Source organism: Sparus aurata, chromosome 3, assembly GCF_900880675.1.
Source record: "Sparus aurata chromosome 3, fSpaAur1.1, whole genome shotgun sequence".
In the NCBI taxonomy this organism is placed as follows: Eukaryota; Metazoa; Chordata; class Actinopteri; order Spariformes; family Sparidae; genus Sparus; species Sparus aurata.
The window spans coordinates 15,089,546-15,115,649 of record NC_044189.1 but is presented as its reverse complement, the minus strand read 5'-3'; the positions used below and the strand labels follow the sequence as shown (position 1 = coordinate 15,115,649).

General features: G+C 40.8%; 1 protein-coding gene, 1 long non-coding RNA gene and 1 other non-coding gene across 4 annotated transcripts; 2 read left to right on the top strand and 1 right to left on the bottom strand.

Moving 5' to 3' along the window:
- The first annotated feature begins 3,177 nt into the window (after nucleotides 1-3,177).
- Nucleotides 3,178-3,249, top strand: trnat-cgu (transfer RNA threonine (anticodon CGU)). Its single transcript has one exon. It is a non-coding gene; the product is annotated as a tRNA-Thr (tRNA).
- Nucleotides 3,250-7,724: 4,475 nt separating this feature from the next.
- Nucleotides 7,725-22,895, bottom strand: LOC115578511 (Y+L amino acid transporter 2). Of its 2 annotated transcripts, XM_030411511.1 has the most exons (13): nucleotides 22,756-22,895; nucleotides 20,133-20,176; nucleotides 19,814-20,012; nucleotides 18,999-19,174; nucleotides 18,454-18,596; nucleotides 17,182-17,307; nucleotides 16,652-16,796; nucleotides 16,349-16,472; nucleotides 13,545-13,648; nucleotides 13,344-13,440; nucleotides 12,953-13,102; nucleotides 11,938-12,121; nucleotides 7,725-10,352 (listed from the first exon to the last, which is right to left on the bottom strand). In XM_030411511.1, the coding sequence occupies exons 3-13, from the start codon at nucleotides 19,940-19,942 to the stop codon at nucleotides 10,258-10,260; spliced, it is 1,473 nt and encodes a 490-aa protein (XP_030267371.1). In that variant the 5' UTR covers nucleotides 19,943-20,012; nucleotides 20,133-20,176; nucleotides 22,756-22,895; the 3' UTR covers nucleotides 7,725-10,257. The 2 variants fall into 2 exon arrangements, with proteins under 2 accessions (XP_030267371.1, XP_030267370.1); XM_030411510.1 differs by lacking the exon at nucleotides 20,133-20,176.
- LOC115578513 (uncharacterized) lies at nucleotides 22,825-25,715 on the top strand. Its single transcript, XR_003983470.1, has 2 exons — nucleotides 22,825-22,950; nucleotides 25,430-25,715. It is a non-coding gene; the product is annotated as an uncharacterized LOC115578513 (long non-coding RNA).
- Nucleotides 25,716-26,104: the final 389 nt, after the last annotated feature.

Here is a 26,104-nt window from a genome sequence, read left to right as displayed (position 1 = left end):
CACCTCTCAAATTCTAAATTGCTAGTAGCCCATGACAGAAATCTCCAAACCTGAGCAAATAAAACCAGAACTCTCGGCATGGCTGGATACCAGAAGACACTTCATCAGAAAAGCAACCATACAGGTCGCCTGTGAAAACGTCTTATTACAGCCCATGTTTATGCTTGCCGTTAGGTGGCGACCTGTAGTGGATGTAGCACTTATTACAAGAGCAAAAGAGGAAGTCAGGCGAAGCACTGTAGGGAGGAGGTCGGGGATCGATGATCGATGGTCAGGTCGGTGAAGGTGAGTAAATTTAACTAAATTAGTGAAGCAAGTAAGAAGTCAGTATGTTCTTAACTGAAGCTGAATAAGCAACACAGTTATTTTGGCGAGGAGTGTGGGGGTGAAAGGCCGATGGCTGATGAGCTATCCTCATTTAGTAACTTTCTTTATTCACATCCTGTAGGTTATCTAACTGAAGTAGCATACGAAACGTAGTTATTGTAAGTCAAACCACGTTGTTTTCCTAAACCTGACAACACCTGACTGGTACTCCTGTCGCTGGGACGCTGCGAAGACGTGTCAGTAACGGCAGTATGTGTTTATGGGAGTAACTGGCAGCCGACTTTGTTACGGTATCAGGATGTGTTGCTTGGACGAACAGTTTATCAGTATGCTTTTGCTGGATAGAGGATAGTGTAATGGCAAGAGCAACGCATACAGACATCATCTACAAGAGTTCACATGGAAGAGCTGCTGTTAAACCCAAATGGAAATCAGAGCTGCACCCATAATAAACAAGCACAACAAGTGCCCTCCTCCTTCTTCTGACTGTTTTATTTTGTTCTCTCCTCCCTCCGTCTCTCACACGCTCCCCTCGTCTTCCTCTCTCTCCATTAGTCTTTCCCTCTGTTCTCGCAGGCGGCCCACGCAGCGGCCCCGCTCGGTGACTTTATTGTGTGAAATTACAGAGAAAGGGCCGACATGATTGCTGCACTCACATGTGCCCTGAAAGCCTGTGGATTTGATTATTTTTTTTTTATTTATTTATTTTTTTTGTAGTTCTGGAGAGGGACAGAGAAATGTACAGATAAGCAGGAGACAAAGAGGAAAATAAAGGAGAGGTGGGGAGAATCGAGGCAGAGGGTGTGAGGAGAGCAGCGAGAGAGAGAGAGAGAGAGTCGTTTCCCGGCCACGGCTGACAACAGGAGAATGAGCCGATGCAATGTGTAATCTCCTCTGATGTAGTTTCACATCCCGGCGCCGCCTCCTGCATCAGTGGCAGCAGAGGCTACAGTAGTGAGGAGGCGCGTTGCTATGGAGTGGGAAGATTTTTTTTCAGAGAAGTGAGCACCATTACAAATCTGGTTGGAGAGAAGAGAGGAGAGGAGAGGGGGTAGAGGGGAGGCAGGGGGAGGATAATGAAGATCTGGAGGGAGGGAAGGGGGGAGGTCGTAGGGCACGGGGACGATAAGTGAAGAGTGAGGCTGAAGAAAGAAAGAAAGCAATAAAGCAAATGCAACGAGGGGCAGAGGTGAGGCACAGGAAAGAGGCGAGATGACAACAAACAGAGTGATGTGGAAGAAAGATGTGCGTAAGTCAGACGGGTCAGAGAGACAGAATGATGACAATCTGGCAAAGTGTTTTAGTCAAATCAACCCCCCCCCCCCATTAATGCTTCGGCCCCATTTATACAGTAACAGGACGACAGCCTGACAGATAATGAGTGCAGAGAGAGGTTTCGGATGTGGTTTTTGTGCATCTCCTCTCATAAAAAAAAAAAAATCGTCTCTTTCCCATGTATTATTCATTAAATCGGTCAGATGATCATCCTCAGCAGCACCTTCGCCCTCCGCCTGGTACCAGAAAACAGGAAGAATAGATTTAAATCTTTAAGAGGAAGGAGAAACTTTTTTGTGTTCTTTAAAACCCACATTACGACATCGCCTGAGTGGAGCAAAAGTGTAATCTTGGTGTTGCTTCACTTCCCTCTGAGCTAAGAGGAGGAACATACGGTACATCACTGTTAAGAGTGTCCTGTATGTTTGTGTTGGACTGAAATAAAGGCAGTCATTATATAACTTAACTGTGGAGGCCCTCTACTGGTGACTACTGGGAGCGCAAGGATGGAAAACAGACCCTTCTAACATATTTCAAGACACAAAACACACACACACACACACACACACACACACACACACACACACACACACACACACACACACACACACACACACACAACTTCTCACTATACAGGTATGGTGGCCATGTGGTAAGGTGTTGGTCTCATGAATTAAAGATCAATGGTTCATTCCCCATCCGTAACCTAGAAATGGGAGCCTGCAGATCATTTCCGACAGCGTGCTTTCATACATAAAAGCTGCTGCTCAACTTAAAAACTAACTTGCTCAAGAAGCATCTAAGAATCCCATTTATAACTTCCACACTGAATCTCAAATTGCACTTTAATTGATGGCCCCTCCCTTGTGACTTACCCTTATATACAATGCCAACACAGAGAAAGAAACCGGAGGGACGGGCCAAAAGAGAAGATAAGATCACAGCAATAGTGGATTAGATTGAAGCCAGACAACACGTATTAATCAAGTGGACTTAAAAGTGGACTGACAGACGAAGCCAAACATGCAGGATTGGGAGTTCGTTGCCGCAGCACATTCTTCATAAACGTCCATTCATACGACAACTTTTATAATTTTGGATTTTTCTTATTTTGCTGGGCAGGCCTCATCGAGACTGTGGACTTTTCCCCCACTGTAACAGTATAATATGTGTTACGCATACATGTTCTTCTTAGGTACGCGTGTGTATATGTAATTTATGTTTTTAAATGATTTTCTTGTATATTTTTGTACAGTTTTAGATAATACTGGTAGCATTTTTGCATATTGCACACTTTTATTATACTTTTTTATACATTTGTATAGCTATTATGGTACAACTTTGGTATTATAGAAACTTATTTCGAGTACTTTATCGGTCAGTCGGTCAGTGGTCGCCGTAAAGTCTGGGTCACCATATATGCAATTAAACCTACAGTAGGTGCCAGTAGGTGAATACAGAGGATGGGCGGCAGTCTAAAGAATATTGATGAAGCCAAATATGTTTCTGCTTGAATGGGCTTTCTGCAATAATCACAATATCAGAGACACCCACAGGATGAATCCGCAGGTCCAGGGCATGGTGGCCAAGTGGTAAGGCGTTGGTCTCGTAAACCAAAGATCATGGGTTCGATCCCCATCCGTGCCTTTGAAATACTCAAGATTTATACCAGATAAGATGGGGTGAAAAGCTGAAATTCATCTAGAGACTGTGAACCAAACAGCACATAGTGTAAGGTGAAACAGAAAACTCAGGCCAGAGTGTAAGGAAGTGTTGGTCTAATTGACATATCTTAATAACGAATACCATCAGCTAATACACAATCCGATCAAACTTGATTTTTTCACTATAGTTCTGATCTGTGCCACATTATAAGCATTCAAAGCTACTGTAGGTACTCGAGAACAATGGGTGGCAAACTAAACATGTTCATGAAGCCGAATGTGTCTCGCAGCCTGAACTCTTTTCTGTAATACATCACAAACCTGGAGGACTTAGGAGTTCACTGCCTTTTTAAGAACACTTGCACATGATTGAACCACTCTCCCTGCGTTGTTATTTTTATCAGTGTTTCTATTTTTGTTGAGATGTGCTCTAAAAAAAAAAAAAGGTTCTTCTGATACGATCAAGGTCTCTCCTCTGCGGTGGCCGCTGGTTAAATCAAACTACCAGCTCAACTCTCCTATAAATTAATCCTGAGATAATCAGCTGGGGACAGAGCTCGACCAAGACTTCTCCTGAGGAAATAATCTATAACCTCCTACCTCTGCGCTTCATCTTTAAAGTGATGCTGCTGCTGACAGGCAGATTACAAAGCTCTGCCCTTTGTATGAGATTAACACCCAATTGTGATCATGTAAAATAAATCTTCTTAGACCTGTAATAGTTACTCAGGACCTGGTATTGCTCCTGATCATCAGTGAATTTAAACTTTTCAAGCAATTTGAGCGGCCAGTAGACTTGACTTGGCACTAAACAGGGCCCGGTGGAGAGACTCGGCAGAGCTGTGGGTCAGCTGCTCAGAGCAGGCTATCTGTGGAGGTCAAAGGTCATGGTGCAGAGCCAGACCCTCTGGAGGAATAAACCTCCAGAATCACAACAGATTGTGCTCTAATCCAGAGCTCATAACGGCAATCAGTGTTGCAAAGTCTTCACCCCGTCATAACCAGCCGGTTGATCAGCATCTGAGCACAGAATCAGCGAGTCCATCACACACACACACTCTCTGAACAAATACACAGCTCTTATGCTCTTTGGTGAAAGAGAGCCGCCCCCAGAGATATAAACTGAATAGTTTAGCATGCAGAGAAACCGCTCTCCGTCTCACTCTCTTCATCTCCGCTTCAAAGATTTCATCATAAAAGAGCGCTGACAGGATGTGGAATGAAGACAAAACTGCACTCTACTCAAGACACAAGTTTTTACAGCTACTAAATTAAACAGTGTGCACTCAGTTTCAAAATCGATCCAGACTCCTAATGCACCATTTACACTACAAGCATGTTCTGCCTGCGTGCGTGTGTCCACGGTTCATGTTTGTCAGTTGGCAAAAATGTTAATGAGGCAAAGAAAAGTGCACCAAGAAGCTTTTAGTAGATGTTTTTGGGGGGTTCATATTCCAGATAATATATAAAGAGCTAGGTAAATAAATTACAAAACAGAAAATAGGGAAAATGTAAGTTTTACAACCTCCTGTGGAAATAATTCTAATAATCTTGTAATTTTTTTTTCCTGTATTTCAGATATTTTTTAAACTAATAAAAAAAAGCACAACACCAGATCCAAATAACAGACCACTAAGACCCGCTTGGAACGACCACCCGAGTGCTGTAATCCACTCTCCCTACAATCTGATCTTACACAATCAACACAGATGCCGTTTCAATTAAGAATTCACTGATCAAGCACGCTGCAGTGTCGACTGACCACCATCTGCATGCGTGTGTGTATGTGTGTGACCCACAGCATTCATAACAAAACCTCCAAGTTAACATGCAAGCGTGAGTCTTAATCATCCAGCTGTGTCTCAGTGTTTAACATTTCAATGTTGTGCTCGATGTGTGATCTGAAAATCCAGGTTGACCCGGGGATGATTGCAGATTTTATGATTGATGCATAGAGAAGCTGTTAGAGAGGGGTTATGTTATGAAACTGTACGCAGCCTTCCAAAAGCTGAGACGTCCCCCAGGCAACGCCACGCTCGACATCGATTTTATCTGACAACCAGTCCACAGTGGGGGGTGATCCTGCCTCCTGCTTGGTGGGAAAGAGACACAACAACTCACTGAGTCACATCGGTAATTCAAAAACACATCATCTGGAGGATTTTTCCATCATGTTTACCTGCTTGAAAATGATCAACTAACATCAGAAACATTTGATAACAGTGTCTTTTGTCTACAGCGTGCAGCATATAACTTTCAACACACACTCAGCAGGAGTCACTCACTAACAACGCTTCACTTGACAAGACAGAGATGACTTCACCGGGAGCTTCTCAGGTTCACAGCAGCACTCAGACAATTAAAAGTAGAGTCAGAACACAAGACACAATATATAAGGAGAGAGGAAATCCCAAATAGCTTGTCTGTGGTGATCATCTCAGTGATCAAATCCAGCACACAACCACTAATCCTCTCATTCGATCCACTTACGGTTGAAGTGCCTGCGGCTGACATGGGGCCTCCAGGGTCGGTTTCTTATCCAGTTCAGGCGTCGAGGCAGCTCCATGATGCCGAGCTGGTGCCAGTGTGTAACGTCCAGTCACCCATCAAAGAGCAGCACCCCGGTGCGTCCGCCCATCCCCAGGACAGACACCCCCCTCCAGAGCATCAGTGGGTGCAAAGCAGCCTGCACTTGTTTCAAGCAAACACTTCACTTTGTCCTCGGCCTATCTTGCGCTCTCTGGGAGACAGACCTTACAGTAGCTGCTGTGCTGCTCGGCTGCATTTCCCCTCCGCTGCTTTATATTTTATGCATGAGTCAGTGGAACCCAACTCCCTCGGTCTCGGGGAGGGACGGAGCCAGGCCTCTCCCCAGGAACGAGCACCTATCGATGGGCAGAGTGCACACCCAGCTGAAATGTGATGCCCCCCAGGGACGTAAGGTGGATGGATGGATGGATGGGAGGAGGCGGGACTTGGACAGCCACCTGAGGAGGCTGGAAGGAAGACACTGAGTCGAAGACAAGGACAGTTTCTGTATGTGTGTGTGTGTGTACAGGTATCTCTGAGTCTTTTAACTACGATCCACAGCACTGAGGTGAAACATTATTTTGCCCAGAAACAAAGAGATATAAATGCAACATCTACATTGTATAGCTGTCACAAAGTGGCCCAGGGAATATGAATGTTCTTCTTTCTCTTCGGTAAGTTGCGAGTTACGTAACAGCACTTCTCCTCTCTGAGGCAGTTAGTAATGTGAACTGCCTGACCAACACTTTTCCCCTGCAGGTCAATGATAGACACCAATTCATCTGACTGCAGTACTCCAGGTATCTGCTCTTCTGTCACTAGAGAACTTAACTTCTTAACTTTCTTTAACTTTTTTTTGCTGCATTAATCTGTTACAGGAGCAAATGTAACAACCATTAGATTTTACATTTTTTAATAAAAAATAATTAAAAGAGGTGTGGTATATTTTCTATAAAGATGCCAGATGACATTTTGAAAACTAGACTGGCAGCTCAGACTGTAACCTTCACCAAGGCCTGACAGCTTAACTAACTGTTTTTTTCATCAAGGTCATCAAAAAAATTAACGAAAATAAAAAAAAAACTAAAAAAAACAACCCCCTATAGCACAATGTTTAAGAAGGTGAGAAAACTTCCTGGATCCTCCCCTTTATCCAGATCAACACCAAAAGTTAATGTGGTCTTCTCTGAGCCGAGACTCAAATCTGTCAGTTCTTTAGCTTTTGTGTAATCCTGCTGACAAACCAGCCATCAAGAAAACAATCACACATTACACAAAAGGGACATGGGAGAAAACTTAACCTCCTTGGCAAAATAAATATATATAAACATTTAAATATATATAGATATATCCATCATACTTTGAGAGCCTAAAGTGAAATATTTAAATTGCTTGTTTTGTAAAAAAAAACAACAAAAAAAACACCTTTACATATCTGGTTCGCTGTGACAGAAGAATGAAAAACAAAATTCACAAATCTCACGTTTACGAAGCTGAATAAAGTGAATGTTAGGCATATTTGGTTGGATGATGACTCAATCGGTTAAGTGATCAGTAAAATAACTCCAGATACATTTTCTGTCAACAGGCAAATTGCTTAATCAAATTTCTCCAGCCCTAATTTGATTTAAAAAAAAAAAAGAAAAAAAAAAAAGCTATCCAATTTTATTTTGGTTGAAAAACAGAACCTTCATGAACAGCAGACTGAAATTTGCTCAAAAGCTTTGATGATGTGTTTACTCACACTTTCACATTTATAAAAATGAAAGGAACCTCGAGCTTAATCAACGACAACTGATCACTAAAGTGCAGTTTGACAGCACTGAATGAAGCGTTTACAGACCATGACCTCTAGTGGCTGAGAGCTGCCCACTGCATCACGTCTGCGTCTCCAGTTCAGGTCGAAGACACAGTCAAAGTCAGTGAAAGTCACATTCTGTACTCGCCTTTATTCAAATATAACACAGTACCTTCCCGCCACAGTCTGGGCAAGCAGGACTTCCTCCCATCAAATTAGCTGACATGAGCTTGATATTTGGTTTGCCCCAGTCCCCAAAAGAAAGACATAAATAAAAACAGTCAAAAAAAAGAGGAAGTACTTTAAAAACACAAGTCTACAAAACACACACAACATAGCTTTCTCAAACACAACCCCAAACGGATATATGTTCAGAACCCAATGACACACATGAAATATAAGTTATACTGCAACATTCAAGTTTTCTGATTATACGAATTCATTACATCATAGGGAAGTACATTAAAATATTCTGTTTACTGCAGATATATTGTGGTTTCCTTCACAACAACACTCCAAACTGAGCAGTTTAAATGACCACAGTGAACGAAACATTTAACAAAATATCTGTGCTTCTGTTGGCTGGTGTTGTGGAAGTGCTTGAGTCAAGACACTAAAGATGGTTCAATCTAAGGCCAGAACATTTTTCAAATCTGAAGCTGCTCTTTTTTTTTTTCAAACTGACCACCTGAAAAACATTCGGCGAACCCTAAAGCAGCGTGTTGATGATTCTGCTCACTGTACACAAAAGCTACAATATCAAAAATAGACTGGGCCTTTGGCAGATCACACTCACAGAAGGCACATACAGTTTATAAGGACCAGCGTACACTGCACACACCACAGTTGGACTCGTTTCTACACTACAGCTATGACCGCCTCACTAGACAGCAGAGACACTTCGCTACAGGCTCACTGCACTCTGTGAGCAGACAGATGGTCCACCAGCCTGTCTCAGACCTTTGGTTATAAATAAATGGTCCAAGTTGGTCATATATTCAAAAGGCAAGATTACAGTAAAACTCCCATCTGTGATACAAACTGTTAAGACAAGAGTGGGTAAAAGAAAAAAAGATAAATATCAGCAACAGCATGTGCACATCAGCATGGTTGATCCTGAGGTTTGTCTCTATCCTACTGAGGAGTTCCTAATGTACAAACAATCACAAGAGCTTAAACATAAAACACCTTTTAGATACCCACAACATTCTAGTTACAATCCTCTCACCAGTCTGTGTTTGTAGATGGCTGAAAACAGAGCGTAACATGGCGACAGTAACAGCATAAACAATTTCACACAAGACATTTATAGTTTTGACCACCAGGAGGCTCCAGAAACCAATATTTAACTGAAGATGCCTTTAAAGCAGTGTTCTTCAACCCTGGTCCTTCAAGTTCCAGATGTTTCTCTTCCCCAACACACCTGATCAGAAGGAAGGGCTTCAGAGTGGCCTGATAATGAGCTGATTATCTGAATCAGGGGTGTTGTGACAGGGAAACATCTAAAACAGAGCTACAGTTCCTGAGGACCAGGATGGAAGAACACTGATTGAAAGCATTCAGCTGAGGGGAAAAATAAAAATAATTCACATGCATCACTGTGACGGATTTATGATCATATTCATAGTAGTTTTACCACTTGTACAATAAAACCCATTTAAAGCCAACGGACACATCACAGCCAGCTAAACATTTCTTTGTCTTCATAAACTAGCTAAACTAACTAATTTGGTCCTTCACTTCGGTCATACATCAGAGTAAAGCTTTTCTAAAACAAGATGACTGTAAACAAACTGAAAACACAAGATGTGCAAATGTGCAGCAGTTTACTGAGGTCAATGAGTCCAGGAAAATCTTGTTGGAAAGCATCTGAATGCCATACCCATATAGTTTTTACATTACACACAACTTGCACATTACCTTTCCCATTTAAAACCTTAATACTGTACCTTTCAGCATCTAAACCAGCAGAGAGGACCCACCCACTGACTCAATTAAAAAAATTTGGGTTATTCTTCTGATATTTAGATTTTTGCTCATGAATTACTGAGTAATTTTTGGATTGTGCACACCATGTGATGAATCGTGAAGGAAAAATGACGTAATTGGTTACCTGTAAAGGCCCATTTCAAAGTCTAAAACCACTGATTTGAAAGCACACAGGTTCTTCCCTCACACATTCAATTGAGAGTCGTGATCCAGCTCATGTAAGGCATTCAAACATTTTTCCGAAACAACCTCCTGTTTGTGAATGACTCACTGGAGCCGCTTTTGCAGAGTTGATTCCCTCCGGATCGGGTTGTTAGTTTTCTATTTGTTGCAGGGTCACCTCGAGGTGACAGCTTATGTGTGTTGCAGTGTGTGGGCACATATGGAGGAAATGCACAAACACTGCTTTGTGCAAGAGCATGTGAACACGCATGTGAGTTAATCTGTACAGTGCCGTTTGTTGTATACAAAATTTAAATCCTGCATCTTCAGTTCCATGGCTCGTGTGTGGGTTGAGAGGAGGAGAAAGAGTGTTGAGCTTATCTCTCAAGTCCCTCCATCATTCTTCCTTTAATCAATCAAGCTGTGCTCATCTGAATGCTGATTGTCTGCAGCTCACAGCATCCTTTGTGTCCGTTCTTCCTCTTCCATTCAAAATTCCAACCGTTCCATCCATTAATCCATCTTTTCTGGGTCTATATTGTCCAGGTCAATATCAGGCGAGGCCACACAACACATGCACAGTTTTTGTGTGTACAGAGAGATCTTATCTGCAGTGAAAGAGAAAAAGAAAGATTATCCTATGATGGAAATAATTGGTTTCTTTAGAACAGCAGCCTAAAGCATTACAAGTCTAAACATTCTAGCCTCAAGACATTAGGATTAGGATGAGGTACTACTCGACTGCAGAGCTATAGGGCCCTTTACAATGTGTGCACTCTTTGGTACTGTACACTGAACTTTCAAACACTAATCTCAATCACCCTTTAGCTCTTAACACTAAGAAGAGGAGTATTTACATGTGCCTATAGTAGCTGATCTACATGCAACTTAAAACTAGTAAGCTACTTTCAGAGGTTATCCATAATTACCTCACACAACCACATTCATTCTCCTGAAAATGTAGCTTTGTAGCTCTGTACTTACAAACATCTTTGTCTGGTTATAAAATGCTTTCTGTGCACGGGATATGTTATGTTAGATGATATAATATTTGCTGATATCATAAAACCTGCCATGATACGATTTTGATTGAATTCAAGAGCCCATTATCGATTTACGATTAACACTGTTCAGATGAAGCTGCCATCATTTTCTTGTCTGCTTTTGGCCATAAAAGAAAAAAAAATAACTACAAAAATAATTGTAAATAAATGTAACTGGTAAAGTGCATATAAGTTTATTTGGTAACACCTTATTTTGCTTGTCCAGAAAATGTCATGCTAAGTAGGTGGTAAATACCAAGCAAGACATTTGAAGTTTTCCTCCAGTTACCTCAAATGACCAACATAATTTAACTAGAACTACATCCATCAAGGCCCAACGGTCCCCTCAATAAAATTCAAATTAGCCTAATTCAATATTAAATAAAGCCATTTAAATCTGCCTGATGCAGATCTTTATTAGGACCCTCATCAAATTGTACTCACTCAATTAGCCACCTAAATACCTAAACATTTTTAATCAAGATGCATAAATTATTCTCTCTGAGAAATTAAAGAAAATGTAAAAAACAAACAAACACATCTAGCAACAATAAAAGTCAGAAAACCTTCCTGGATCTGTCCCATCATCTCTTAACAATAAGATCATTTCATAAAAGTATAAAAACAAAAGTTTGTTTCATGCTAGTCACCATTATTTGCTTTAGCTTAAGGCATTTTATATTGCAGAAATTTGCCAAGCGCTTGGCTGTCTTTTCCTCTATTCATAGCTTAACAAATTACATTTATTATTTATCCTTTTTCTTACTCGCCATCTCCCACAGAACACTATAAACACAATTTCAGTCTGCAAGCAGTTTTTCAGACCAATACTGTTGAAACAGAGCAGCCAATACTGCTGTAGCTAGGGCAACAAGTTAGCAGACTGTCAAGCCAGATTGATGCGTTTCCTGCATATCTTGTGACGGCATGGTTTGTATATGGCCTTCTTGTTTAGAAAGGAGCTGCACTAGGACCGAAAGTGTGACACACACGTCATAGGACTTTTAAAGTAAAGACGTATCTGAAAGATGATAGTGATGATACAGATCGATGTTTTCCACTGGATCGTTGAATCACAGAATCAACTTATAATTACACCCCTAATGACCAGAATCGCTGGCTGCTGACAGAACCAGTTGAAGCCTCTTACCAATCATTTTGCTGAGGAAGGCTGGTCTGGAGCTGGACGGCAGGTGGATGCAAATGAAGTAGACTGGTGCACCAGACAATGCCACTGCAATTCCCACCAGAGAGTTGATGGTATCACTGTAGAGGGGAACCACTACGAGGAAAACGCTGCACAAGCAGTAGACTATTGGGAAGAACAAAGACAGCTGCAGGGAGCGGAGACAGGAAGATGACAAGGGCAGCGTGAGAAAAAAGGGGAGGCAGAAAAGAGGAATGGGAGGTGGGAACAGTGGGAAGAAACAAAAAAAGGCAGGAAGGTTAAAACTTTAAATCACATTAACAAATACTCAATTAGATCAACCCATACTGCTGATGATTTAATCGTGGCTCTAATTGCCCTTAAATTGCTCAGCCAGTATGCAATGCAGTCAATGTTGGAGCTAGAGAATCTAATTAACCAATATATTAGATTCAAAACATCACTGGCTTTTTAACATCGTTAGAACTCATGACTAAAGCCATTGCTGCTGGTGGTGAGGCCTACCATTGAGGCACCATTGAAACAAAGCCATCAAATCTTTTTTTAAGAGCAAAAAGCAGCTTTTTGTATATTCTTACTTTTTATGTTCACCGTTAATATAGAATTCAAATGATGGCCCCTGTTTAATACACATCTCCCTAAATGGGGGAAGGCAAAGGGGGTAGACACTGCATCATATTTGTCCCAGGTGTCTAGTGCCTCTTCAGCCAGAAGGAACGTTTCTGAATTTATTTCATGAAAATATCAAAATGTGATGACTTATGAAATGTTTTGAGCACTAAAGTTAAATGGGAACAATTTTCAACCAGCTTTGTATCACTTCAATGTTAGTAAGATATGCTCCTTCTCTCCATTTTGCCATTTCTTTGTCACTATGGTCAGACCTGAATTTCACGTTTTTACAACACTGTAAAGAGACACTTTGATGTGCCTGAAAGGCAGAACCACTGGTGTTGGTAAACATGCATGTCAACACTCATGAAGAACTAGTTTTTACCTTAACAGGTCTGTGCAGATCTGGAAATTTGAAACGAAGGTAGATCTGGCTGGCTATTGACAAGCCAATAAACAACCAATAATTAAAACTGAAGTAATTGATCAACTGGAAAACATCGGGCACAGCCAAGTACACCAGAGACATGGCACCCTGAAAAGAGAAGAAATACAGACACACACAAAAACATTGTTGAGTTTGGCTACAGGCCAGCATCAGGGACACAAGGCTCTGGATCTTTATTGTCCACCTCAGTGGAAATTTTCCTTCTCCCAAGCAAACACAGAGAGAAGCATGGGGTCAGCAGCCAGGCTGCACACCCAGCTGTATATTTGATGATTCAAAGAATCAAATAAAAAGTTTATTTTGGATAACACAAATGTTTGATGCTTACATTGAAGAGCAGGGCAGGAATTGGGGTGAAACGCTTAATGTGGATCATGCACAGGACATTAGGTAGGTGGCCCTCTCTGGAACCAACGAAAAACAACCTGCAGCAGAAAAAAAAAGGTAAAAAAAACAGTTAAAACCTGATTTTAAAAAAGGATTTAGTAAAGTTGTTGGCATAGTCTTAGCTGTGCTTGTATTTACTGACCTGGAAGCAGCAATGATGGAAGAGTTGAGGCCACCGTAGCAGGAAATGGCTACAGACAGAGGGATCAGCCATCGACCCCAGCCCAGGACTTCATCTGCAAACGTCTGGGGAGACATTCAACAAAGTGCTGACTGCCCACATTTATCTATTGGTTAGATACATGGCCCTCAGAGTAGCCAAAACATCCACACACATGTACATTTCCACCATGATGTTTAATTGTAGGTTTTAAACACTGACATCATTCTCGTCTCCTTACATACACCCTTTTGTCAGTGCCATACATCTCCGACTTGGATTCATCAGTAAGCAGAACTTTTTTCTAGTCATTCTGGTATTTTTTAGCCCTCCTCAAGCATTTCTCCTTGTTTCCATCCTGAGAAATGATCTGGAAACTGCTAATTGTCCTCTGATACCACCGAACAACTACCATCTTATGACAGTGCTTTTGTTCATAAAGTCTTGTGTTGTTTATTTACCACATTTACATATATGATGTTTTAGCCCTATGGGTACTAAAGCTTCATGTGTAGATCTTCTGAAGGTGTCGTCACTTTGGGTCTGCCTGACTGTGCTTTGGATACAACTGATCCAGGTTCTGTAAAATCTTTCAGAGTTAAATGCACTGGCCCCTTAGAAAAACGTTTACTTTACCATGACTTGACAAGTTCTAACACTTTCATTTACATTCTGAATCCCCAAACTTTCAGATTATTTTCTGGATTTGAGTGACAATTTCCAGAGGTCAATTCATTGAAAGTTTTCAAGCTGTCAGGCTGGGGTGCCATAGAGTATCCGTGCTCGAGACTTCTGCCAACCAAGTCGACTAACTTCCGATTTAGCGCCGAGTTAACTTGGATGGGGATAACTCAACTCAAGTTTATTTATAAAGCGCTTTAAGCAGCCATAGCTGGAACAAAGTGCTGTACATGAAAAGAAATAGAACATGAAACATAAAACATAGGAAACAAAACAATAAAAACAATAAAACAATAGAAATGTTAAAACAATAAGACACTAAAACAAGAGCAGAGTCTCATGCTGGGTTGAAAGCCGAGGAATAAAAATGGGTTTTAAGATGCGTTTTAAAAATGGACAGTGAGGGAGCTTGTCTGACATGGAGCGGGAGGACGTTCCAAAGTTTGGGACCGGCAATGGAAAAAGCTCTTTCCCCTCTGGGCTTCCGCTTAGACCTCGGTGCCTCCAGGAGCAGCTGGTCAGCTGACCTGAGGCACCGGGCAGGAGCGTAGGGATGGAGCAGCTCTGAGAGGTTGGGCGAGGCGAGACCATTTAAAGATTTAAAAACAAATAAAAGAATCTTAAAATTAACTCTAAAATGCACAGGCAGCCATTGGAGGGAGGCCAGAATGGGAGTAATGTGCTCCCTCTTACGTGCTCCAGTTAAGAGGCGAGCAGCAGCGCTCTGGACTAACTGGAGACATGTGAGGGAGGACTGGCTGACTCCAAAATAAAGGGCATTGCAATAATCCAGCCAAGATGTAATGAAAGCGTGGATTACTGTTTCAAAGTGCTTTTGTGCAAGAAAGGGCATGTAATCCTGTCAGCTCTTGTAGCCTTTTTTTATTTTTATTATTAATTGGACCGAATTGACTAAATTCTGACAGTAGTACGAGTAATTTCGCTGGGTTGTGAGGCTTTTATTACCATTATTACTGAAAGACACATCTTTCACAATGTTAGCTTTTAGGAAAAAGTCCCCAGTGCAACATATGACGATTTATTTACATGGCTTGGCCACGACAAAAACTGGTTTCAAGGCCTGGCACTCTATATGGGGGCTTGATCTCAATGATGAGGTCAGCAGTTTTCTTTGCAGGGGAAGTTACGGTCAAGCCAACTGTGTTAAATAGTCCTCCTCTTCTTCTTCTTATTTTGATTTTACTGGCGGACTAAAAACCAAGTCATCCACTGTATCGGAGTATATAACATCATGCTATTGACTGATGGGTGCGCTGTCTTGAGAGTGAGAGTGAGTGAGTGAGTGAGTGAGTGAGTGAGTGAGTGAGTGAGTGAGTGAGTGAGAGAGAGAGAGAGAGAGAGAGAGCGAGAGAGCGAGAGCGAGAGCGAGAGAGAGAGAGAGAGAGAGAGAGAGAACAGGACCGGCAGATCCTAAAATAGAAAATCAGTGTTGATATTGTGGTGGACTACCACAAACAAGTCAGTGTGGGAAACACTGATCTAATTAAACAAAAAAGCTTTTACACTGGTACACTCTGTTCTCTGGGTATGATGTTTAAGCAGTGCACAAACACAAATGACAAATACAAAAGATTTGACACCATTGGCCACTCCAATCACACAAATCAAGTCATGGTTACATTGAGTAACTTTTTGCTGTGCCTCTTGACTTAAATCAAAGAAGCACACAGGCCATAGCTTGTTGGACTGTTAGTATGAATATTAAAACAATTATCAAATACCATTCTCAACAAGCCTTCCTCCTCCAAGGCACTAATCACATCATCAACTTCTCCATGTTCCTGTGTGGGGCGCTAACCTCTTTAGCTAAATGAGGTTCCTGTCATCACCCCACTCATAAAATCACAGATAGCCAAAAGGGAGTATCCAACCAGATACTGGTGCCAGTAGCTGCCAGCCAGGCTAAAAGCGACGACAGGAAGGAAAGATGAAAACCTGCAGCCCCTGTGAGGCTGAGCAGATGCTGTCAATTTGAATAAGGCTTAATAGAGTTACTGGGTAGACTTGAGTATGTGCACAATCAGACTGATCATATAAAGCTTCTTTAGCAAACAAGGGGCCCACAATGATCTGTAGATACTCACCACGGCAACAGCGTCACTGCTGAGCACTTTGTCGGCATCCATGACGACGTAGTAAGCCACATTGGTCAAGATGTAGATCACTGTGACAATGGGCATGGAAATAGCGATGGACAAGGGCAGATTCCTACATTGGCAAATGACAATGATATTAAGTGCTGTAGGAAATTCTAACCCTAACAGCACAAGCAAATGAAGACTTGACTTCGAATTCACAAATATGATAACTGTGTTGTAAGTATTATGTTTACATTATTGTGAAAGGTATGAAGTTCAGTTAAAAGTATTTTCTGAAAGACCTCGTACCTCTCTGGGTTTTTGATCTCCTCTGTGATGAAGTTAAGTGTGTCCCAGCCAGAGTAAGAATAGAGCGCTGAATAGAGGGCCAGGGCCATGTCACCAGGGTTCACCTTGGAGCCTTTGAATGAGTCCTCAAAGTTCTGGTCAAAACCTATGATAACACAGTGTTGTAAGCCTACACTTTCCATGCTTTGAAAGGTCAAGTTTACATATACACAGGTAAAAAAGGACAGGATACTGCAACATGACTGCTCTTCATAGAATCCTCCTGGATATTGCCATTTTTATTAAAAACACTGTCATCAGCTGTATTTATCTCTCTTCTCCCTCAGTGTATACAAAAACATACATCATGTATAGGTAGTGCCAAGCACAATCTGAAACACATGCATAAAATGTATACATGTAGTAGTAACCTACCCATTCAATATGTCTAGTGTTTTGAGTGAGCTGGTCCAAAATCAAAATTTTATCTTGTCTGTCAATCAGTAAAAAAAATATAAACCAAATAATGTGTGACAAAGAGGTTCCCCTACCTTGTGCCAGCTTAACCATGCCAGTGATGATGATGACAATAAGAGCTAGGACCTTGGCTACAGTGGAGATGACCTGAAGAATAGCACCCCATTTCACTTTCATACAGTTCACACAAGTCAGCAGACCTGATGGAGAGGAGAAAAAGAGCAGTTGATCAATATCAAATCTACAGTATACATTGAATGATGCAAACAGGCAGCAAGGGTTCAAATTTACAGCCAGCAACTTCTAAAGAATTATAATTCATTTTGATAATTAACTTAATTAAAAAAGAGGTCTAGAAGAATATCTGATTCACTGAAGTTGTGAGTGTCCATTCATCTATCAACTTGTAAATCTGTTGAGCACTTTACGTGAGGTGAGAGAAAATAACTGACTCGAGGTGTTACAGCTGGCCCTTTAAGGACTGAATTTCCACCTCAAGCTAGCTAACAGCTTGCCCTGTTGATACGGTGACATTGCTAGAGAGTTTGAAACTCTGCTCACTCACAAAATTCCAAAAGAATGGGGACATAACCATAGATCATATCTTAACAAGCCAACAGGTTTAGGCTTGAACAGCAGCTGTATTTGCACGGCCTTGTACTTCTTAAATGCCCTTAATCTCATAACATAACAAACCTTAAGTGTTGCAACTTCCTAAGCTCAGTAGACTGAAGAGGAAATCAACGTGTGCAGTTACACACGTATCCCTTTAAGTGCAGAGGAAACAGAAATCAAGCAGCTATGTTTGGAGTCCACAAGGGTAACCACAAGTGTCTAATCCAGTTAGATGGATCAAGCATGGTTTATCATGGGTCATAAAAGCTGCAAACAATAACTAAAGAGACCAATATAAAACAGTGCCTTCTCATAATTATATATTTGACTTTACTGTGACTGTCCGTTTCAGCTATTGTGAGAGATTCTCCTATACTCTTCCTCATTCAAGAGTAGAGGAGCAACGATAAGTCAATCATACTTGTTCGAATCAAATAATGATAACCACACTGAGTAAGTGATGACAGCAGAGCCACTCTGGGTTTGCAAAAACAGCTGCATTTTGTCTATTTGGTGCAGTGGAGTCTTTCAAAGTGATGCTTTTGGTTAAAATTACATTTGGAGATCAGTGTTTTGTTCATGATCGGGATGAAGACAGACTGTCCTGATTTTTGGCATAGCAGCTCCACAGTGACACTTCTCTTACTGTGGATGATATACAAAACACTATACACTAACAGATGCAACAGGATAAGCAGAGCATTAAGCATCAAGTAAAGGGAGAGCCTTACATATGATGGCGGCAGCAATGAGGCGGACAGCCACATAGGGGGCAGAGCAGGTGGGGTAGAAAGGTTGGACCAGGTAGTTGGAGAAGGTCAGACCTATCACTGCCTGACAAGCTGGCTCAACTATCAGCAGCGATGTCCACAGTCTACGACAGAATTTACAGGTCTTAGTTATTATAATGCATGAATAACATTTTGTGTTAACCTTTAGCAAAAAAAAAAATATATAAGCCTGAATAATAATTACATCTGATGTTAGCAAACAGTTTCCACTGATGTAATAACAAAATGTCAATTAAGTCTTTACAAAGTGACCAGACAGGATTACAATGTCCTGAATTTGATGCTTCTCTGTCCAACCCTGTACTTCATATGCCATTTATGCAAGCCAATCAACTAATCTTACTTTACCCACACTATACTTAATGTCTGGTGTGCTTGAAAGAAATAACATGGATTATGAGTATTGAGTCTCTGTTGTGTTGACTACAGGATAATATGTTAAAACAGGTGATTACAGATAGGAACAGTAAAAAAAATATATATACCGGATAAAAGCCAAGAAACCTCCAAAGGCCTCCAGGATGTAAGCATAGGAGGCTCCAGATTTGCGGATGGTGGTACCCAGCTCAGCATAGCATAACGCACCAAACACAGAAAATATCCCACCAATGGCCCACACTACCAGGGACAGGCCAAATGAGCCTGTGTACATGAGAACTCCCTGCAGGAAAACAATTCAGAGTAGAGTGTTAAAAATAAAACTAGTTCATTTATGTGTTCCAGTTTGGTTAGGATGACGTGTAAGCTGATATTTGATCTCTGGTGCATACAAAACAAAAAATGTCACAAAGATCAATGGTCTAACAGGAGCTGCAACTATTGGATTAATCATGCGCCATTTCAAATATTTTGAAAATCAATAAATCATTTTGAGTGATATTTTGAACAAGAATGGCCAGAATTCTGATCGCAGCTTCTTAAATGTGATTACTTTCCTGTTTCTTTCATCTTCTATCGCAGTAAACTGAATGCATTTCGTTATGGACATTTTACAGACCAAACAACTACTTGATTAATCAACAATGAAAAGAATCATTACTTGCAGCCCTGGTTCTAACACAATTATAAGACAATCTGAAAATATACAGTAGATGTGTGTGAACATTTAACAGTAAAACTATAAAACACTTGAAATTACCCAATAAATTCAGGTTTAATAATGCTTAAATAACAGTATACATCTTACATTTTTCAAAACAAAAAGAGCAAGAAACATGTGTAATTGTAATTTTAGTTGGTCTGAGAAGAAATTTAAATCGAGGCTAAATATTCCCCGTCCTAACAAAGCAGAGATTCTTACCTTGGGTGAGACAAAGATGCCAGAGCCTATCATATTTCCTACGATGAGACAGACGCCGTGAAGGAGGGAAATCTCCTGCTTCAGCCGCACACTGCTGCCCTGAGATGCCGTGTCTTCCTCAGCAACCATTCTGAGCAATTTACAGCCTCAACTCAGAGAAGGAAACAGCGGAGAGACGGGGAGAGAGAAAGAGGGAAGACTGGTTCCACGGAGCCACAGAAACAGAGAAAGAACAGAACAAAATGTAAAGAGGGGTGTGGACCAAGTTGAGAAAAAAGGGAGGAGTGTCACTGGATGTCTAAGACTGTGTCAGGCTCACATAGCCATTGTTTAATCCAACTAGTAGCTCTCCACTGGGTTAATCTAAAAGAAAAACAAGGAGACACACTGTCACAGAAATGCTTTATACATCTTAGTAGACTGTCGAGAACACGAGTAAATACCAATGACTGTCCGTGACTGACAAGTAAATGATCCTGATTCAGTCAGTCATTGGTATTTACAAAATGTACAAGGTAAATTTGTAATTCTTTAAATCACAAGGGTTTCAAAAACAAAACTATGCTTGGGTCCTTTGTGTTACATACATCTTAGAATATGGAGGAGTGATGATAAATTATGGAGTGTCACAGCCTGTAGAATCAAGCTGCTCTGCATTCTGGTGGTATGGCAGCCGATACTTCTGTATCTTTTGCCAGATGGCAGCAAGGTGAACGGACTGTGACTGGGGTTGGTGTTGTCAACATTTAATCCTATACGGGCTGTTCTGGATAGTCTGAGGCTTAATTCATAATGTTGAGTTTTGCTGTGTGCCGCTTTTTATAAAATCTTTTATCTTTATTTATCTATTAATTCAGTTTGGATGCATGCAGAGTTGGCCTGTCTGCTCTATTTAACCGGCTCAGAGACACCGAGGCAGCGAAGAGGGACACAGAGACGAGATGTATTCACTATGAGCTTTCATGTTGGTTTGCACTTCATGCATACACATGAAACTATTAGCAATACGATAATAGTTCCATCAATTGTCCATCGATGATATGTCTATCGTCAATATATACACACCAATCAGCCACGACACTGAAACCACTGACAGGTGACGTAAATAACATTGATCATTTCATCACAAAGCGATGTTCTGCCGGGAAACCTTGGGTGCAAACTCTGACACCTGCATAAACTGGGACAGTTAAAAACGGGAAGTAAGAGGTTACATTTCAGACTGGCTCATCTGAGGCAGTTTATGCAGGCGAAGGGATGAGACATTCTGAAATGTAACCTGGTGCCAGTCCATGAAGTTCTCTGCAAACAAATAAAAGAAATCTTAAAATCAATCCTGTACTTCACTGGTTGCCAGTGCAGAGAGGCCAGAAGAAGGGAGATATGGTGTCATTTCCTGGCACCAGTGAGAAGTCTCACTGTGGTATTTTAAACCAGCTGCAGACATGATAAGGCCAAATGACTGATTCATACGAAAACTGCCGTTATTGAGGTGCAAGGAAAGTATGAACCAAAATTTTCCAATGATTTACGCACAGCAGTGATTTTAATTCTGCGATAGATCTGACATGGAAGAAGTTTAAGCTGACAACTAATCAGAATCAAAGAAAATAACATGCTTCTTAGCATAGGACTTTACATTTGAAGACAGGGCCCAGAGGGCATTGATGATAAATACTGCAATGCAACATGACCTCTGTATGCAGTCCATACAGAAGCTCTGTTCATACTTGGCAAGAAAATGCATCTTTACAAATCTCACTGCAGAATTGTCAAGTCTCTAAAAAAGCACGCAAACTCTTTCAGCGTGGTCAGTAAGTATTTGGTCATCATGTGGCTTCCACGTTCCCTCAAGTAACCTAAAAATAACATTTTTAGTGCAGACATCGTGCCTGCAGACTGGTCACCACAACTCAGCAGAAACAAGATCAACGGCCTGATACTGCATAACGTTACTGTTAATCAATCATCAATAATATAGTTTAGAGCATCATGTTAACTTCCTTTCGCATCACGAGCATGCACAGTGGTGAGGGCTCTGTGACGGACAGGCAGCATGTGTCCCATAAGTTGACCGATGAAATTAGCGAGCATCACTTTTGCCTGTTCAAACCAACATGGCTGCGGCTCTTCTTATCACAAGCTCAACATACATTTGAGAGGAGGAAATGACTTTATCCTACAACACTCCGAGCCACATGTCCTGCTTACATACGCTGCGTTCATAAGGAAAACACAAGTAGACGACAACAAAATTATTCAACTTTACGGTCCGCAGCTAAATAAGTTTCACTTTAAGTAACATCGTCCACACGTGTGGTCAGAACAAAGTTTCCGCTCTGAGACTGAACGTCCCGCAGACAGACAGAGCGCAGGCTGGATGGAGGGACGTGAAACGTGGACTATTTTGCGGTTGCAGCGTTGAACTATGAAAACACGTTGATACTAATGAATCCAGCTGGACATGTCTCTGCAATTCAAAATGATCAAAACGCCCGCTCCAGCTCCTGTTATTCCGCGTTACCACAACAAAAACCGCCGCTGGTGGTAAATGCTTTAAATCCAGATAGATTGATCCCCTTGTTCGCGCTGGTCCGACACACACACGCACGTCAAGAGGTGATGGGGGAACAAGTAATAATTCAACCATGTTCTCGTTATTAATTTCAATTCGCGAGCTGACATTGGTTCTGATCTTGTACCCAACGTGCGGCTGTGCTGCTATATGGCACATAGCTAACAGCGCTAGCTCAAACGTCACTGGACTAACGTTAATGATGCAACACATGTACATGCTAACATTAGTATGTGACATACACAGAGCTTTATGACGATGGCGCCTATGTTTGAGGGGAAACGCCTCGACTACGTATCATTTAACGGCTCAGCATATGATTTAAAAGTGACTTATCTGGAAATACAATATTAGAGAAAAGAATTACCTTGGTGTTGTCGTCCTTTTTTCCAGTGAAGAGGGCTGCACATGTGCCGCGTTTCGAGCTTCCTCCGACCAACTTTAGCCAGTCAACATCTGCAGCTAGCTCCTCCTCAGTCCTCATCACCAGCAGCTCAAGGATGGTTGGCAGCCACCACCCGCCAACAGAGTGGGGGGCGGCGTTATGATGATCAAACAACCGGTAAAAAAAAAAATCTCAACATAAATGATTATCAGATGCTTTATCTTTAATCAATTGCAGCGATTTAAACGTCGCTTCCATCCCTCAACACTGTACAATTTAGATACACACGCTAATATTAGTAGTATTACCTTTGGGTCAGCGCATTGATTTGGGCAGTGATGCGGTCACACAGGTGTGCCGCTGTGAGACGGCAGCGGCAGTTGACAATATGGCCGAGTTATGCTTTATATGCTGTGTTGTAAAAGAAAAAAAACTACCCAAAGCACACTGTGAGTAGAAATAAAGGTAGTGTTTTGACATATTTCTTTAGCAGAAGTAACATCCGCCCACACTAATAGTGCTTGAGTTGAGGTTAGTCTCGTTTTAAAGGATCTATTTGTCGATTAACTGATTTTTGAGTCTCATTCCCAACTCATCAAATACAGCGAGATCCTCCCAGTGGCATCGGCAGGTAGTGGCACCGCAGTGGCAGTCTGTGGCAAACTGTGGGTGCCCGCTCGGCAGTTCAGAAACGCAATAATAAATAATAATGAATAATATAAACACAAGGAACATATAAAATATTTATGTATATAAATGTATATATAATTGATAAATATTAACTATAAGAATAAGAATAGCACAATATGTTACATTCACATTACACTATGAAAACGACATTAATATATATTTAGATAATATTAAGAAGTGCAAAACAAAGAGAAATTGTGCAAATATTGTACATTAAAATATGTAAACAAGTAGAGATGCCACGGACATGCCACAGGTTGCTGCAGACTGCCACAGACTGCCACTACCTGCCGATGCCACTGGGAGGATCTCGGTGCTGCTGAAATAATTTGGGATGCCAGCCGAAAAGTCGTACAGCCACAAAGTGTATATATTAACAGGTTCGGAATGAGACTCAAAAATCAGCACCTTTAAAAGTACTAATCAAAACTAACTTCCCTACAATACAGTGAAGTACTCAAATAACAAGTATGAACATGTACAGTATTTGCATATAGCTGGTATAGCATATATTTTTTATTTTATGTTGTCAGCATTATTCTGATTCTGAATAAGTCCTTTCCTTTTGTTTTTAATCTGACTGCAGATAAAATAATTCAATGTAATTTTGGACACAAATTGAAAACTCAGAATTGTAAGTTACAAACTGTTATACGTATCTTTTACCTGAATAAACAAGCAGCTGTCAGAATAAAAATTGTTCCTTTGTTTATTCAGTTTATTCAGTCATGAGATGGAGAGCATTTGTTTAGGCCTTAAAAATTTGAGAATGAAGAATTTTCTCCTCTGAGGAAATGTTCTTCCCCAAAACTACATAGTGCACCTTTGATTTAAAAATGTGCAACTTTAGCACTAAGGCAGCATTCAATCAAGTAACTAGTATGGTAACTAAAGTTATCAAATAAATGTAGTGAAGTAAAAGTCATGATGATAGAATTTGCCCCCAAAATTGTGGTGGAGTGGAGGTATAAAATGTCAGAAAATTTAGGGATTTAAGTACAAATACCTCAAATATATACTGTACCTTGTCACTTGAGTAAATGTAGCCTACTTATTTACATTCAATCAATGTTTATTTAGAGATGAGATTGCTAATTCCCTGTATTTAGCCCCCCAAAACACTTTATTTTAGCATTTTTACCACATTGCTTCCTTTAGTTTCAGTGTATTCCGCTATATAAATCTTTTTTTTATCTTGTACCCCAACTTAAATTCTTCATGCACTCATTCTTTAAATGTTCACCACAAAAACTACAACTTTATCACAGACCCAAAGTAAGAGTCTGCTCTGGTTAATCAGTGACCATTCATGAGGTTCCACTCTTGACTTTTGCGTACTAACTAAACAGGTGCAATGCTGTGTTGTAGCTACTTTGGGTCTGTTGTGCATGTAAACATGTGCTTTTTGATAAGGAACATGACGGTTGACGTGGCGGTACTTTGTTTTGTACAAATACACTTGGAGTTGGATTCCCTGCAGCTTTTAGTAAAACTAGAGGGCCAATTAATGTTTTTAAAGCTGTGAATTAAGCTGGACCCATTCTCACTGAATGAAGCAGGATATACAATGAATGATCCTATAGGGTCCTTAAGGATAAGGGTTGTAGAAAAATTTCCCTCAAGCCCCTAAAATTTTAGATTTGCTGCCACCTAGTGATCATTGTTTTAAGTATTCCACCCATTTATTTAGTAAGCTATGATTTCACCATCAGTATTTTCTGCAGTTAGCCCACAAAGAAGACATAACTGGCATGATTCAGCTGGTTGACTGTGTGCAAGGGTCAACAAATAGGCCAGATGAAGACTGCACGACTACTTGTAATTTATCTTTCTAATTATTCCAGAATTGCATCACATTACATGGTTTGTCTTTCCAAACAACCAGCCATAATGTCTGAAATTTATAACAATAATATGTATATACATTCAAAAAGTATCCTAAATCTAAATCTTGTCCTTTTTCTAGAGTCTTTCCTCTTCCAGCAACATGGACAGAGAGTGTGGCTGGTCTGCTCATTAGCACAGAAACAAAGAGGGAAACACCCACATTTGTTGAGGGCCTGAACTCTCCAGCACAAGGGGACAGTGGATTTGTCAGGCCTTTGCTTAGAAGAGGCGCGTCAAGGGAGCGTGGTAGCCAATATGCTCTAGGAGGCGCATCAACGCTCATTACTGGCCCAGTGTCAAGCCAGTCAGATTGTGTATAAAGACTTCCTGACTGTAATTTCAAAATAAAGCATTTATGCATAATATATTGTGTGGGTGTGTGCAGCTGTTTTCCTTTGGCTGTGTGACTCCTCGATTCATCCTCTGCATGCCACCATATGTTTTTCTTTCTTTATTTTTTTAAGCATGTAGCATAATGGGACTTAGAACTCAAATTTTATTCTACAATCCAGGTGTTATAAAATTGACGGTTTGGTCTAGAGCTGTCCCAATATCAGATTTTCACCACAGGATTATGATGGCCAGACAAATTCATGATGACTATAGACATTTCGGGGAAAAATCTAGCCATCAAATATATTTTTACTCTGTTTACTCTGGGTTAGGGTTAGGGTTAGACAATGTATGTGTAGGAGGAAGATGGGGAAATAACCATAAATGTCAAATAAGCATACAAGATGAACAATTGCTATCA